General features: G+C 36.1%; 1 protein-coding gene across 5 annotated transcripts in view; it reads right to left on the bottom strand.

Moving 5' to 3' along the window:
• Window positions 1-17924, bottom strand: part of WRN (WRN RecQ like helicase) — a 152970-nt gene that overhangs the window by 44744 nt on the left and 90302 nt on the right. For all 5 annotated transcript variants that reach the window (XM_019466845.2, XM_019466847.2, XM_019466846.2 and 2 more), the window contains 4 exons: window positions 13094-13268; window positions 8119-8300; window positions 2462-2563; window positions 2085-2177 (listed from right to left, as the gene is read on the bottom strand). In XM_019466845.2, coding sequence (XP_019322390.2) covers window positions 2085-2177; window positions 2462-2563; window positions 8119-8300; window positions 13094-13268 — 552 coding nt within the window. The remainder of the gene's footprint in view (window positions 1-2084; window positions 2178-2461; window positions 2564-8118; window positions 8301-13093; window positions 13269-17924) is intronic.

Raw genomic sequence — 17924 nt, 5'->3', positions numbered from 1 at the left:
TATGCACACTGAGTTATTCATATTGTTTCCTTACTATCCTTTTAATGTCTGTTGGGCCTGTAGTGAAATTCTTCTTTCATTCCTAATATTAAGAACCTGTGTCTCCTCTTTTTTTTTTTCGTTAGAAGTTTCTATCAATTTTATTGACTCTTTCAAAGAATGTGATTTGGAGGTCTTTGATTTTGTTTTCTATTTCATTTATGCTCTTTATTATCTACTTCCTTCTGCTTCCTTTTAGTTTACTTTGCTCTTATTTGCTTCCTAAGGTGGAAGTTTAATTACAGATTTGAAACGTTTCCTCTATTATGAGTATTTAATGCTCTAAATCTTCCTCTCATTATTGCTTTAGCTGCATCACATACATTTTGCATTTTCATTTCATTCAGTTCAAGATATTTTCAGTTTACCTTGAGACCTCCCTTTTCACTCATGGGTTATTTAGCAGTGTGCTATTAATCTTTAAGTGTTTGGAGACTTTCCTGGTATTTTTCTGTTACTCATTTCTAGTTTAATTCCATTATAGTAGGAAAACACACTCCATATGAACAGAATTCTTTTAAATTTATTAAGGTTTGTTTTATGACCTGGAATATAATCTATGTTTGTGAACATTCCGTCTGTACCTGGGAAGAATGTTTATTCCACTGTTGTTGGGCAGAGTGTTCTTAGATCCAGTTTGTTAATAGTCCTGTTCATTTTTTCTGTCTCAGTGATTTTCTGTCTACTAGTTCATTTAATTACTGAGAGAAGATGCTGAAGTTGACAACTGTAAGTATGGATTTCTATATTTCTCCTTTTAATTGTCACTTCTTTTGTTAACTACATACATATTTAGGATTCTGTATTCTTGGATATGATGGTTGCCTTTATGTGTCAACTTGGCCCAATTATTTGCTTAGACAGTAACCTAAATATCGTTACAAAGCTACGTTGCAGATAAGGATTAACACTTATAATCAGTTGGCTTTAAGAAAAAGGAGACTACCATGGATAATGTGAGTCTCATCCAATCAAAAGCAGGCCTTAAAGAACAAAGACTGAGGTTTGCTGGAAAACAAGGAATTGTGACTCAAAACTGTTCACACAGAAATCTTGCCTGACTTTGCAGCCTGCCAGCTTGCCCTACATATTTCAGACCTGCCAATCCCCACAACTGCATCAGCCAATTCCTTAAAACCACTGTGAGTGCGTGCGTGTGTGTGTGTGTGTGTGTGTGTGTGTGTATACATATACATATGTATGTGTCTTTCTGTGGAGAACTATGATTCATCGGTAAATAACATTTTTATCATCATGTAATGTCCTTCTTTATCCCTTGCAATATTCTTTTTCCAAAGGCTCCACTGTCTAATGTTAAAATAACAACCCCAGCTTTCTTCTGATCCATGTTACCATGATATACAATTGTTAGCCTTTTATTTTTAACCTACCTATATAATTATACTTGTGGTGAATTTCTTATGGACAGGATATAGTTGGATCATATTTTTGTTCTTTTTTAAAGCTTATTTATCTATTTGTAAAGTTTATTTATTTTGACAGTGCATCCACGTGGGGGAGGGGCAGAGAGTGAGGAAGGGAGAGAATCCCAAGCAGGCTCCATATTCTCAGCACAGAGCCCAACGTGGGGCTCAATCCCAGGAACTTTTCAGCTAGAGTCAAGAGTTGGATGCTTAACCAACTGAGCCACCCAGGGGCCCCATATATTTTTAAGTAACCTCTACACCCAATGTGGGCTCAAACTCATGACCCCAAGATCAAGAGTCACATGCTCTTCCAACTGAACCAGCCCAGAGCCCCTAGTTGGGTCATATTTTTAAGTCAATTCTAACAATGTCTACCTTTAAATGGTACCTTTGGACCATTTACATTTAATATAATTACTGATAGATTTAGGTCCATCATTTTATTGGTTTACCTATTGATAAAGTAAAATAATATTGTTTGCTTTGTCTTCTATTTAAATAAAGATTTTGTTTTTTAAAAACTACAATGCATATCATTCAATGAAAACTCAATTAAAAATTATTTGAAAAGGAAGAAAAAGACTTTTAGAAAGTCTATGCAGAAGAAAAAATCTTTACCTGGACCTGCAATTATCACAGCATTTTTCAGGTTCCATAATACTCACAGAGGCCTTTCGTAGTTGTTTGTCTTCAAAATGAGACAAGATGATTCTACCCAAGAGAAAATTTAAAATTAAATAAAAGAACAAAACCATATATATTAAAACTATTGCTGAAAATAATGAGGTGAAATCATTACTAATTGATTCACCTGAGATCTCATTATCTGGCTTCAGTTTACTGAAGCACAAAGAAAGTTGCCTTAAAAATCAGCACATACGTAACACCAACAAAATACTATTTCTAAATATTTCTAATTACTTTGCAAAACTTTTTCTTAAAGGAGCACCATTCATAAATCTGTTACTAATTAGTATAAGAAAAATAATACATACTGTCGCCTACATCTTCTGGAAAGAAGATAGTTTTCCATCTTTGCCACCATATTTAGTTTATATAATCGAAACTTTTCACTGGGTATCTGACTAAGGAGGTTCCTGTCAATTACAAATATTACAAGTTAATAAATAAAATTGCATCAGTGATTTTCTTACTTTTAAATTTATTGTTATTTTTCATAACCTATAGAACCCACACCTCCATCAAGATAAAAAATTTGTATCATCCCGGAAAGTTATTGTGTCCCTCGCCAGTCAATACCCACACGAGAAGCAAGCATTTTTCTGACTTTTATGAAAATTACTTTTAAAGGAATTCTATGCCTATGCCTAAGATTCAATTTTTTAGCTGCCTTTGAAAAATTACTATAAACCCTAAAGTTTTTCATTTTGATTTATATGCTACATGATTTTTGGTAATTTTTCCACTATACATGAATTTTACATTTTCCCAGTAAAAAGTTATTATTTTTATTTATTTTATATGAGAAACTAAAAACACCTATGTAAGCAATACTGAAAGAGGCTCATGATCCAAATATGAGCCTTCATCCCTATTTAATCTTCAGAGGACTTCCCATCCTCCTAAAACTATCTCTGTACTATAGGCTATTATGGGACACCAATAAAACATCAGAATTAAGTTCCTCTTTCAAACAATTACAACTGATCTTTTCCATAATACTGAACTTATTTAAAATTGTTAGAAATGGTAAAGACATGGCACAAGAAAAGACACTCAGATCAATGGAACAGAACACAGAACCCAGAAATGGACCCACAAACATATGGCCAATTAATCTCTGACAAAGCAGGAAAGAATATCCAATGGAATAAAGACATCTCTTCAGCAAGTGGTGCTGGGAAAACTGGACAGCAACATGCAGAAGAATGAACCGGGGCCACTTTCTGACACCATACACAAATATAAACTCAAAATGGATGAAAGATCTCAATGAAAGACAGGAAGCCATCAAAATCCTCGAGGAGAAAGCAGGCAAAAACCTCTTTGATCTTGGCCACAGCAACTTCTTACTCAACACGTCTCCGGAAGCAAGGGAAACAAAAGCAAAAATGAACTACTGGGACCTCATCCAAATAAAAAGCTTCTGCACAGTGAAGGAAACAATCAGCAAAACTAAAAGGCAACCGACAGAATGGGAGAAGATATTTGCAAATGACATATCAGATAAAGGGTTAGTATCCAAAATCTATAAAGAACTTATCAAACTCAACACCCAAAAAACAAATAATCCAGTGAAAAAATGGGCAAAAGACATGAATAGACACTTCTCCAAAGAAGACATCCAGATGGCCAACCGACACATGAAAAAATGCTCAACATCACTCATCATCAGGGAAATACAAATCGAAACCACAATGAGATACCACCTTACACCTGTCAGAATGGGTTTACATTAGCAACTCAGCAACAACAGATGTTGGCGAGGATGTGGAAAAAGAGGATCTCTTTTGCACTGCTGGTGGGAATGCAGGCTGGTGCAGCCAATCTGGAAAACAGTATGGAGGTTCCTCAAAACGCTAAAAATATAACTACCCTACGACCCAGCAATTGCACTACTAGGCATTTATCCAAGGGATACAGGTGTGCTGTTTCGAAGGGACACATGCACCCCCATGTTTATAGCAGCACTATCAACAACAGCCAAAGTATGGAAAGAACCCAAATGTCCATCGATGGATGAATGGATAAACAAGATGTAGTGTATATATACAATGGAGTATGACTCAGCAATCAAAAAGAATGAAATCTTGCCATCTGCAACTACATGGATGGAACTGGAGGGTATTATGCTACGTGAAATTAGTCAGTCAGAGAAAGACAAAAATCATATGACTTCACTCATATGCGGACTTTAAGAGGCAAAACAGATGAACATAAGGGAAGGGAAACAAAAATAATATAAAAACAGGGAGGGGGACAAAACAGAAGAGACTCATAAATATGGAGAACAAACTGAGGGTTACGGGAGGGGTTATGGGAGGGGGGATGGGCTAAATGGGTAAGGGGCACTAAAGAATCTACTCCTGAAATCATTTGTTGCACTATATGCTAACTAATTTGGATGTAAATTTTAAAAAATAAAAAATAAAACAAGTTAGAAAAAAAAAGAAATGCTAAAGACATATTTTTTTTAATGTTTATTTATTTTTGAGAGAGATAGGGAGTGGGGGAGGTGCAGAGAGAGAGGGGGGGACAAGCGGGCTCCACTGAGAGCCCGATGCAGGGCTCAAACTCACAAACTGAGATCATGACCTAAGCTGAAGTTGGACTTCAACCTACTGAGCCACCCAAGGGCCCCAAGACATCTTTGTTTTTAAAAAGTTAATGCTGCTGTGACTCATCCTGACTCTGTTAATTCTAGTCTTCTTTGAAGAAACCCCATGAATATCAGATATCAGAAGATGACAATCTCCCTTGGCATGTCTTTCCAAGAATTCTTTCAAGAATAAACATAAGTCTCATCATCATCATCATCATCATCATAATAAACAGAAGTCTGAATTGAATACATTTCAGATATATCAAAAGAAAATATTTACATATAAGATCTAATTCATAATCCTGATCCTCATCAAAACAGACCTCACTAATATTATGACTATTCAACCTTCTGACAGATAAAAACACCTCTGCACAATTCTCAAAGATTACACGAACAGGGAATCCAGTTAAGTGAGTTCTGGAAAGTTTGAACACCCAAATGATTTCTTATTCAAAAACATTTTTATGATTTAACACCACCAACCACCATGACTTCCCACATAATTTACCTAAAAGTCTCTTCTATTAACTCTAGTTCTTACTAATCTCATTCTTCCTAGCTCATGGGCTAAAAATTACAGGTGACCATTGAACAACCTGAGTTTAAACTGCATGGGTCCACTTACATGTGAACTTTTTTTTATAAATACAGTATGGTACTGTAAATGTATTTTCTCTTATGATTTTTAAAAATACATTTTATTTTCTTTAGATTATTTATGGTAAGACTATAGTATATAATAGATTTAACACACAAAATAAGTGCTAATCAACTGTTTATGTTATCCCTAACACTTCCAGTTAACAAGTAGGCTACTGGGAGAGTCAAAGTTATATGCAGATTTTCAACTGCCTGGGGAATGGGCAGCCCTAACCCTCAAGTTGTTCAAGGATCAACTGTAGCTCCTTTTTTGCTTTGTTTCTCACTTCCTTCTCCTCAGAAAGAACAAAGAAAACAATGCCTACACTTTTAAGTACTATAGACTCCCTTATATTTGGTTTAAACGACCTACATTTACCTACTTTTTGTCATCAGTGTCAGTAACAAATCTACAAACATGAAATTATAACCGTCTATAAGCAAATTCAGTTAATAGTTATTCTTCTTATAAGACTATTAAAATAAAGCACAATATTCCACATAATAAAAATAAGTTGAAAAAAGAGAAAGATTCTAAAAGCAATACCGTAAATAGAAATCAGATGGAACCAGTTGGAAGATCTATTAAATTGAGATTAAACTTTATAAATTACAGTAACCTTTTCAGTGAGAACCAGCAACTCTATTTATTCTCAAACTTTGCGTTTTCTAAAGAAGAGGTTTGTCACAAGGATGACACAGATCTGTCCTAAATCCTATAGTTTTATTTCCCATAGGATGGCTGCAAAGAACAACCTGTCTACACTCAAGATTCAAGCATGGGTTTTCTGGCACCGTTATTTGATTAGTAATCACTGTTACTTCCTGTGAAATCTTAATGAGATAACCATTTAATATATCTTTTGAGACTCAGATAAACAGGAACTATATCTACTAATGAACCTGTAAAGTCATAATATAAAACTTGGGCTGTTAAGCATTCAGCACCTTTTATCACAATGTACAAATAAATCAGAATTGGCAGGAATCAGCATACGCTTGATACAATCCCAAATTTAATAGTATCATGCAGAGCTATACTCTATACCGATTATTTTAGTTTATAAAAAGGTTTACATAGACAACAGTCAAGAGAAAAACAGTAATGTTCTGTTTGAGGGGATGGTTTTATTGACTGTGTTAAGAAACAAAAGCTACCACTACTCTTAAAATGATAAGCTTAAAATTTATATCAAACATGTTTACCTAATGAATCTCTATTCTTCTTTCAGATCAACTTACCCTACCACCTCTTGAAAGAAGTCTTACCTGACCTTTTTGGTAAATACACACCCTATTATACACTACTCAATGTAACTTTCCTTCCCTGTACTTAACACAGCTGCAATCTTACACGGATTTGCATGATCTCTTTTAAAAAATCTTTCAGGGAGCCTGGGTGGCTCAGTCAGTTGGGCGACTGACTTCACTCAGGTCATGATCTCACAGATCGTGATTTTGAGCCCCACGTCAGGCTCTGTGCTGACAGCTTAGAGCCTGGAACCTGCTTCAGATTCTGTCTCCCTTTCTCTGCCCCCTCCCTGCTCAGTTCTGTCTCTCTGTCTCTCTCTCAAAAATAAACATTAAAAAAATTTTTTAAATAAATAAATAAATAAATAAATAAATAATCTTTCCACTATTGGAATTTTCAAACACAAATGCAGAACAGAAAATGAACCCTATGTATTCATACTTGTGTGATTCTGCGATTAAGATCTTCCATTTCCATTATACTCCAAGCCCCATGAAAACAGGAACCATATCTGTTTTCATTTATTTATCACTGTATCCCCAGCACAGAGCATAATGCTTAGAACATAGTGGGCACTCAAAACAGAGCACTGCTGAATGATGAATGAAATAAAAACAGGATTGGATAGGCACTCTTATCATTTTAATAACATGAGCTAATATGTCCATTCAAGAGCTCAATTTATTCAGCTACATGGAGGTGCATTTTGAAAATACCTCATCTTAACAGCCCCATCAGTTACCATATATAAGTTTTTTTCCTGAGGTTTTATCGCCCCTCTGGAAGAGGGAATCAGTTGCTAACTGCTGCCCCTAAAATTTTTGCAAGATTAAGTTTTCCTTTCCTATATAAATCTCATAGAATTTACATGCCAACGAAGATTTGCTTTGTGTTTAAGTTTTCTTACATTTAAACACTGAACTCTTTCATTTTTTTCATGGTAGTCAATCAGTACAATGAATGGGTACAGTGCAACGTGATTATTCACACACAGTCAATGAGAGCTGGCATGCTTTCATAGAACAAAAGAAACAGATGGTAAGGAGAGACAAACAGGAATTGGTAAAAAGTCTCTTGGAATAAGTACCACTGTAGCATGGGAAGAAAGAACCAATAACAAAATAAACGGTATCTGAAGAAACTATGGCTGAACACATATCAAACTTGAGAGGACCTGGGGAGACAGAAAATAGTTTGTCCATTCACGATTAGGAAAGCACCCATACGATCTATGTTCCATTCCCAGTATAGTCCCCATTTAGTTAATTCCTCACACTAAATGAGGTAGAGCTGACATCAGGTCATCTCCTCTGGGTGGCAACACTTACCACGAATGTTCTTGAGATGTCTTGTCTGGGTTTGGTTTCAAATGCACCTAACACATTACTTGAAAGTCTGGATGCTGCTACAAATACTTTCAAAGCTTATGTGGAAAGAAAGAAATCCGCAAAAGTGAAAGCAAGAAATGTTTTTACCTATTTGACTGAATGTCTACTGGAGCCCAGAGTACATGACAAGAACTCTGAAGTCCATCACGGCCAGCTCTCCCAATCTCCTGGTAATAGGATTCCATTTCCTTAGGAGCACCATAATGAATGACCTTGCGAATGTCAGCTTTATTAATGCCCATGCCAAAAGCTACGGTAGCCACGACACACTAGGAATAAACAATAATGTAGTTTGACAAATATGTAGCAGAACCAAAGCCTTACATCTTTACCTTGTGGTAAAAGTAATTAATTAGTTCATTAACTAAAGTCCCTGGCATGGAACTGAACTTCATATAATTTCAAACAATCACAGGTTAAAAGATCATCTGCACAATTTACAAATCAGGGACTGGCAACCATAAAACAGGATTTCTAATTCCTCACTTAAGTAGCAAATAAAGTGGTCTCTCTGAACACCTATGAGTACAAGACACACAACAGACTCTTAAAGCACTTATTATATTAAGAGTCTTTGTTATTATGACGTTTCAAGAGTCCTTACCTGATTACACATTATCTTAATATTTTTAGCATTATTATAGATGGAAGGAAAACTTCTCATTAAAGATGGTAAAATGAAACATGAATTTATCTTTGCATCTTTAAAAAGATAAAATTAGTAGATATCTAATATGTATAAGCATACTGAAATAAGATTTACATGATTGGGGGAAATTCTAGGGAAGAATTAGTGAGAACACAAAAATAACCAAAAAATTTGAAAGTATTAGCAACAAAAGAAGATGTACAAGAAAAGTAACTATATACTACATGGCTTAGAAATAAAAGCATTTGCAGAGAAATAATTACGTAAATATATAACATTTAAACATATATACATATATATACTGATCTAACCAAATTGTTAATGTTGGGAGGAAAGTGGGTTAGAAATACATAAATGGAGTGAGGAGAAGGGCAGGAAGGGGTGTGAAAGGAAGCTAAACTTTCATTCCTCATAATAGGAAGTCAGTGGCAATGCCTAAATCTAATAAATAAAAAACTAAGTAGTAACAGTAAAAGCAATCATTGCAAGATCTAGGGGTAAACACCAAAAGATTAAACTAAAAGAGACAAGAATAGGTAACAGAAGTAGGGAAGGAAGGAGAGTGAGAGCCTACTGTTCTCATTGTTAGCACTATAGAACCAGCTGGTTCTTTAAACTATGTGTGTAACCAACATAAAGTGCTATTTAAAAAAAAAAAAATGTATTAAGATGGACCAAGAGTGGAAGGAAGGAAGGAAGGAAGGAAGGAAGGAAAGAAAGAAAGAAAGAAAGAAAGAAAGAAAGAAAGAAAGAAAGAAAGAAAGAAAGAAGGGAGGGAGGGAGGGAGGAAGGAGGGAAGAAAGGGAAGAAGGAGGGACGGAAGGAAGGAAAGGAGAAAGAAACAGATAAAAGGAAGTATAAGAAAGATTAAAGAAAAAGATAGGAATAGAGATTTATTAAGAAAAAGCTTTGAGGGGCACCTGGGTGGCTCAGTCGGTTAAGCGGCCGACTTCAGCTCAGGTCACGATCTCGCGGTCCGTGAGTTCGAGCCCCGCGTCAGGCTCTGGGCTGATGGCTCAGAGCCTGGAGCCTGCTTCCGATTCTGTGTCTCCCTCTCTCTCTGCCCCTCCCCCGTTCATGCTCTGTCTCTGTCTCAAAAATAAATAAAACGTTAAAAAAATTTTTTTAAAAAAGAAAAAGCTTTGAGGGGTGCCTGGTGGGCTCAGTCAGTGGAGCATGAGACTCTTTATCTCAAGGTTGTGAGTTCAAGCCCCCATGTTGGGTATAGAGATAATAAAAATAAAATCTGAAAGAAAGAAAGAAAGAAAGAAAGAAAGAAAGAAAGAAAGAAAGAAAGAAAGAAAGAAACAAAGAGCGAGCTTTGAGTGAAAAGACTGGGCTATTTTGTTATATTTGAGAGTAAATAAGCAACATAATTTTAAGGGTTTTTTAAACTGTATTTCTGAGTCAAATTTTTTCAGCTTTATTGGGATATAATTGATATATACCATTATGTAAGATGCATAATGTGATAATTTTATATACATATACACTGTAAAATGATTATCACAATAAAATTACTTACAACATCCATTACCTCGCATAGTTACTATTTGCGTGTGTGTGTGTGTTTGTGTGTGTATGTGTGTGCAGTGAGAACTCTGAAGATCTAATTTTCATCATATGATACTGTTTTGTTATTAAGATTTTATCTTTAACTAATTTCTATACTCAACTTAGAGCTCAAGTCCACAACCCTGAGATCAAGAACCACATGTTCCACGTACCTGGGTGGTTCAATCGGTTAAGTGTCCAACTCTTGATTTCGGCTCAGGTCATGATCTCACGGTTTGTGGGTTCTAGCCCTCTGTCAGGCTCCAAACCAACAATGCAGAGGTTGCTTGAGGTTCTCTCTCTCTCCCTCTCTGCCCTCCCCCTGCTCATGCTCTCTCTCTTTTTCTCAAAATAAATAACTAAAACTTAAAAAAAAAAAAGAACCACATACTCTACCTACTGAGCCAGACAGGTGCCCCTTTATGATACTCTTTTCAGATGAGATCACCCTATTCTACAGGCATGATTTTCAAAATATCATAAATGCTCAGGTGAAAATATAGATATTTTATCAAATAATTTATTCACAACCTCATCCCAGAAAGAAAAGGAATTCAAGTCACCTTGAAAAGGCAAATAAAATATGAAAGGACCTGAAACTAAAAATCAGGACTAAGAGTAAGAACGAATGGTCACAAACTAAAAATGCAAATCTACATCTGAATAAGGTTAGATATGGTTAAGAATAATGGGAAAGAAAAACATTTCTCTAAAATTATAAAATAGAAAATACTAAGATTCTAAGCATCAATCAATCTAAGGCATTAAGAGCTAAGGTAGTGAGCTGGGTGGTCAGCTGTACTTTTAGGTCCACACCAAAGTATAAATCAACTTCAGAAAGAGAGGAGAATGAACATCCAGAATTCTGTACATGTATGCATTCAGTAGGCACTCAATGAATATTCAATGGAAGGTAATCAATTCTAAGAGCATCAGACTATTCTATATAGATGAGGAAATGTATTTTCATCATCTTGAGAAGGTGTTTGAGAACTCTCAATGCAAATGTGAAGCTTCTGAATTATTTATTAAATAGTTGTCATATACAGCAGAACTCCTGATGTCAGCCTAGGGTGACACCATCAATATTAATTTATTAATTTTCATAATGTGGATAAAACTTTTTGACATCCTGCCATAGAGAGGGAATATATAGTGGCACATACATACATAGACCTTTCTAGATATTAAGTATAATTAGTGATCACTGTGAGGTTTTTAAAGCCATATTTCAAAGTATTAATGTTTCAGTGAACACAGGTTTCACTGGAAATCAGATGCATCCAATAAAGTTTCCCATCGCAACCTAACAGATAAAGTTTGCAATCTCTCATATCTGTAGAAGATGTTTCTACCTAAATGACTAATAATAAAACAAGATGAAAGAAATCATTGATTAGTTAATAGCTCAAACATCAATTGTTAAGATTCAGTAAGCAGCAGCCAATAAATTTTATCTGGTAACTTTCAAATTCCTGAGATAATAGAATAAAAGTATACACATGTAAGATTTTAGGGAACTCTAAGCAGTTGTGATAGCTGTTACTACCTTTGGAAAGAAGAGGAAGAAAGAGAATAGGTGCTTTTAGGGCAGGAATGTGTTACAGCATGACAACGCACAGTGAGCTTCACAGACAGTACATATGAACCATACTTGAGGTAGGTTGTCTGAACAACACCTACAGAGCTAGGCAGAGGGGAAATGCAAGACCAACTGAGCCGAAAATGCAAAGAAGTTAAGTTCCTCTCTTGAGAGGGGAGCTAGTCCACAGGCTTACAGTGACAGACCTTGGGTATGATGTTGATGGCGTGAAGCTGTTGATTTAAACCTACCAACGTGGTTTGTATCTAAATCTTCCTAAATATTCTGCAAAACACCCATTAAACTAGGATTCCGATCGCTACAGGAAGCTCAGTTGGAGCACTTTACAGTAAGGTCACTGATACCCATTTAACTTTCTTGTTTTTCTCCTTCAAATCAATCCTGCTTAGGGTTGCTAATCCAATATTTCTAGAATAGTATTATCTTGCTCAAAAACACAGAGTCGTCTTCATGATGGCTTTCAAACTCTATTTTGCGGAGCTCTGCCACATGGACTGTCCTGGGAAACTGGAAGACTCTTGGAACACTTTCTCCCTCACATCAACTTCAACAAGAATTATTCTACTTTAATTTGTTTTAACTATTAAAAAATGAATTAAAATTTAAATGAAAAGTTAAATAAAAAACTCTAAGGCTAAAGTAGTCTAGAAAAACTACAGGCACATCACATCAATCCCAGCCTGCCTCTCTGCAGGTTTTAAGGCCACCCATAACCTGGCCAACCACCCCTTAAACTGTTTTCCTGTGACCTTCTAACAGTTCCTCCCTGCCTTTTCACCTATACCTTGTACCATTCCTACTCCACACTCCCTTTCTCTCTAACCATTTCATACTCCCAATTTCCTGAACCCAGCAGGCCCTCTCATACCACAGTGCCTTTGCACATGCTAGTCCCTTTTCCTGGAATTCCATAACCAATGCCCTTTCCCTCATCACCTACTGGCCTAGCATACAACAAACTTCTATGCACTCTCCACTCAAATAGCTTCTTCCTGGATGGACCATCTCCACAGTACAAGCTACCTTAACAGCTAGCGTTCCCTCCTCTGTGCACCTAATCTCTATGTGCAGGCTCCTATTAAGACTAGTCTGCAGTAGTTTGTTCATATATCTATCTTACACATTATACATTAATTCCCTTTATGAGAGAGACTTCTTTAAACTCAACACAAAGTATTCCATAAAGATATGGCAAATATTAGACAAATATCTGTATCCATGGAAGAATAGAGAGTAATGATGATGGATCTTCACACCTGAATTTCATCTCTCATGAACCTGTGATGAACCTCTCTCCTTGCAGTAACACACATGCCTGCATGGTATGTTCCACAGGCTAACTTCACCTTCCTAAGTTCAGCTGTAACTTCTTCTGTCATTTTTCTGGAAGGACAATAGATGATAGTTGGACCTTCAAATTCCCAGGTGGAACTAAAACAAAACAAAAAAACAAAACCAAGAGAACAAACATAAATATACAGGCTTCAGTTTGAGTTTCCAAAACCAGTTTGAGTTTTGCCTTATTGAATTTCCCCTTTCTTTTTAAAATTTTAATTTAATTCAATTTTAATTTAATTTTTAAATTTTTAATTAATTTTTTTAGTAAAACACTAAAAAAGAGAAATCATATAGAAAAAAGGATATATTTAACTCCATAAAAATGTGGAAAGTCAAATGTGGAAATAAATTATACTAAATCCCAAACACTTTTGACTCATTTTTTTGTTTAAACAAGAGACAAGTTTACTTATTTAAGTAAAAGCCTTGATAAAAGCTTACAAACTACTGAAATGCAATTTTCATACTTTTAGAAATGCAAAAGCACTAGGTGAAAAATTAGTCTTCATTTATAGGAGAAAGATAAGTGACTATTTACATAGGAGAATGGATACAATTTATATCACATTATTCCTATTCTCTCATGATCAAAAAAATGAGTTTCTATGTATTTTACTAAAAAAGCAGTAACTTCTTATAACATTAAAGATCATTTTTATAGTTCAAAGAAGTATTTACTAGTAATCTTGAGACTGTAACTATTATAGAAAACATCTGTTCAAAAGTCTGTTTTAGAAACCCGTGCTGTTTTTTTTTTTAAAGGTTTTTTTTATTTATTTCTTTTTTGCAGGGGGAGGCATAGAGAGAGGGGAGACAGAGAATCTCAAGCAGCCTCTGCACCGTCAGCATAGAGCCCCATGCGGGCTTGAACCCATGAACAGTGAGATCATGATCTGAACCGAAATCAAGAGTCAGACGCTTAACCAACTGAGCTACCCGAGTGCCCTGAAACCTGTGCTTGTTTATTAAAAATGAAAAGGTTTGATTTCTCCATACAGTCATTTACATAAATACATTCATTTATGCTGACTTAAGAAAAAGAATGTGCTATTTTGTATTTAGGAAAAACTGGTTTATTTATTTATTTTGAGAGAGACAGAGACAGCACCAGCAGGGGAGGGGCAGAGATAGAGGGAGAGAGAATCCCAAGCAGGTTCCGCACTGCCAGCACAGAACCGGATGTGGTGCTTGAACTCCCAAAACTGTGAGATCACTACCTGAACTGAAACCAAAAGATGTTTAACCAACTGCGCCACCCAAGTGCCTGTCTTATTTATTTTTTAATGCATACACATTTTGATACAATTTCAACTTCAGGAATCTATTTTACAAATACATTTACACATTTACCAAAAGACACATAGACACAAATATTCACAGCAGAACTATAATTGTGAAAACATCACCTAATGTTCATCATCATTATGTACATTCGTACTATGAAATTAACTAAGCAAACAATAAAAGATCGTGTGGATCTAAATCCTTTAAGAAGGACTATGGCAAAAGTCACTGCATACTTAAACAGAGAAGAAAAAATAGGTAGTTATTTGACTCCAAGAGTTTTACTGAATAATCTACTCAAAGCAATTTTTGATAGCGACCAAATGGGCTTCTGTAACAAAACTTCACAGCGAATAACTTAAGTATGGGACACCTGGTGGCTCAGTCATTTAAGTGTGTGACTCTTGATTTTGACCCAGGTCATGATCTCAGGGCTCATGGGCTCGAGCCCCACATCAGGTTCTGCACTGACAGTACAGAGTCTGCTTGGCATTCTCTCTCCCACTCTCTGCTTGGGATTCTTCTTTCTCTCTGCCCCTCCCCTGCTCATTCACACATGCTTTCTCTCTCAAAAATAAACAAACAAACACTTTTTAAAAACCCACACATTTCTCAAAGAAGAAAAATTTCTTCAACAAAATGTGAATATTGAAATATCCTACACATTAGGGCCCCAACTTTTTTTCCTTTTTTAAAATTTATTAGTTTTTTAAAAATTTACATCTAAGTTAATTAACATACAGTCCCATAATGATTTCAGGAGTAGAATCCAGTGATTCTGTGCCTACATGTAACACCCAGTGCTCATCCCAACAAGTGCCCTCCTTGTTTAATGTGCCCTCACATTATGCAGAAAGATAGCAAAGACACTTTTTTACTAAGAATGATAGAAGTTTCAACTTATTGAGGAGCCTGGGTGGCTCAGTCATGATCATGGCTTCGGTCATGATCTCACAGTTCATGGGTTCAAGTCCCGCGTCAGGCTCTGTGCTGACAGCTCGGAGCCTGGAGCCTGCTTCAGATTCTGGGTCTCCCTCTCTCTCTGCCCCTTCCCCACCTGCGCTCTGTCTCTCTCTGTCTCGAAAATAAACGCAAAAAAAAAAAAAAAAAAGAAAAAGAAAAAAGCTTTAACATTTCAATTTATTGAAGATATGAAAATCCTAAATGTGTATGTACCGATTAACAGTGCTTAAACACACATGAAACAAAAATCGACAGAACTAAATAAAGGGAGAAAGAGATGTATCTGTAATAATTGCAGATTTTAACATGTATCTTAGGAAAGACACTTTAAATCAAAGGAGAACATTGCCTAAAAAATGGATATACTGTGTACCTATTTCTGCACAAAGCTAACAACAAAAGCTGGCAGTACACATCTGCACGGCACAGAGAACAGAAGGGTATATATAAAGGGTATATATATAAAGTGCCCAGACGTCAACAGTGATGATACGTGAGGAATCAGATGGGAAGATCTAAGTACTCTGGAATTTATGCGCATCTGTAGTGTTCACATCGATATTAAGACTGTGTATCACTTTCTACACTAAAAAAAAGGTAAAAAATACACAAAAATTTGAACTTATAGAGCAGAAGAATCAAAGGTGTAAAAATCTCTATTACAAAAGGATTCATTACTGAGGTGCCTGAGTGGCTCAGTTAGCAATGCCTCTGACTCTTTATTTTGGCTCGGGTCACGTACTCACAGTTGTGAGATCTAGAGTCCCGCTTTGGGAGTGGGCATGCAGCCTGCTTAAGATTCTCTCTTTCCCTCTCCCACTGACCCTCCCCCACTTGCGCTCTTTTTCTCTTTCCCCCTCATCTCTCTTTCAAAAAAAAGGGGGGGGGTTTATTACTTCACCAAGTGGTTTACTAAACATTGTTATTTCCTCACAACAATTTCTGGGAGGGGAAAAAAAATCTATCTTCATCTAATCACTAAATTACATAGATGAGAGGCTTGTCTACCCAATTTCAATGTATCGTGATTATAGAAAACAAAGTCAGGATTTAACAAACATGTTAGCTCAATGACTAGAAAAAAATGGTAGAATTAAATAAAGGGAATAAAATGGAAATAAAAGGCAACACTCTGAAGTCTTAATTACCCTCCATCTAATTATTGCTCATTAAGGGAAAAATTTCTCTTTGCCTATGATCTACAGAAAGCATTCTGACTCTCAGTGGTTGGCTGCTACCATACTGTTCTTGAAGGATTGAAAATGGGATGCAAAAATCTTTTTTGCTTTGCTCTCAGAAAAACCGCGTCATATTAAATACAAAAATCTTGGATGGTCTTGGATGTCAGGCTAAGGATTCTGGCCTTTAGTCTCAGGAAAGAGGGAGGCACCAGAGAGAAATGCCAAGACTCAGGGATATACTTTCAGATGGCAAATCTGAAAATTGTGTATAGAAGAAGCAAGGAGGAACCCTGGGGTTGGGGGGGAGTTTGATAACAGTCTGGGCTAAGGGACCTTCACTGGCAGAATTAACATGGAAGATGGTAAGAGAACATTTACATAAGATATCATAAAAGGACAATACAGTCCAAAAGATAAAATGTCACAGTGTCACACACACACAAACACACACACACACACACACACACACACACAAAGGCAAACAGTTTCAAAAGAAGAAGGTTATTAGGGGAAGGCCACTGAGATTGAGAAAAATATGGATGGGAGAGGAGATCAAAGATTAGGAGAATAGATAATGATCCCACTGTTAAAAGACTCTAGCCTAGAATAAGCAGCTTTCTTCAAGAGAATGTTTTCCCTCTAGGGTACAAAAGAAGTTAAGTGCAATGAGTACTCACTTCAGAGAGATCTCTAGCACAGCCAGAGTACTCAGAATATATTCATTACTTTCTTGTTTTACTTTTTTTTAATGTTTATTTATTTTGAGAGACACAGCCAGGGAGAGGTAGAGAGAGAGGGAGAGGAAATCCCAAGCAGGCTCCACATTGTCAGTGCAGAGCCCAACGTGGGGCTCTATCTCATGAACCTGTGAGATCATGACCTGACCTGAGCTGAAATCAAGAGTCGGATGCTTAACCAACTGAGCCACCCAGGCACCCCTCTTGTTTTATCTTTTATTTATTTTTAAAAATATTTTATTTTTAAGAAATCTCTACACCTAATGTGGGGCTCGAACTCACAACCCTGAGATCAAGAACTGCATGCTCTACTGACAGAGCAAGACAGGCGTCCCCATTACTTTCTTGTTTTAATCTAAATGTAGTACAATCAAGCCAATAACAAATCCTACATTAAAACTTATCCTAAAGGACCCCAGTAGTCCTTAAGGAAGAAACTAATGACATTCTTTAAACTCTATTTGCCTAGATTTGTTTTATCTTTGTGTTGGTAGGACAAACATTATTTTCACGAATTCTGACTTAACACATTTCATAACATGACAGTTATAAGATTTTCACCAACGAGACAGATCAGGGAAATA

The sequence above is a fragment of the Panthera pardus genome, unplaced genomic scaffold (genome assembly GCF_024362965.1).
Source record: "Panthera pardus isolate Hobbes unplaced genomic scaffold, ASM2436296v1 HiC_scaffold_13, whole genome shotgun sequence".
NCBI lineage: Eukaryota > Metazoa > Chordata > Mammalia > Carnivora > Felidae > Panthera > Panthera pardus.
The sequence above is the reverse complement of the archived record's forward strand: the minus strand, read 5'-3'. Positions and strand labels throughout refer to the sequence as shown.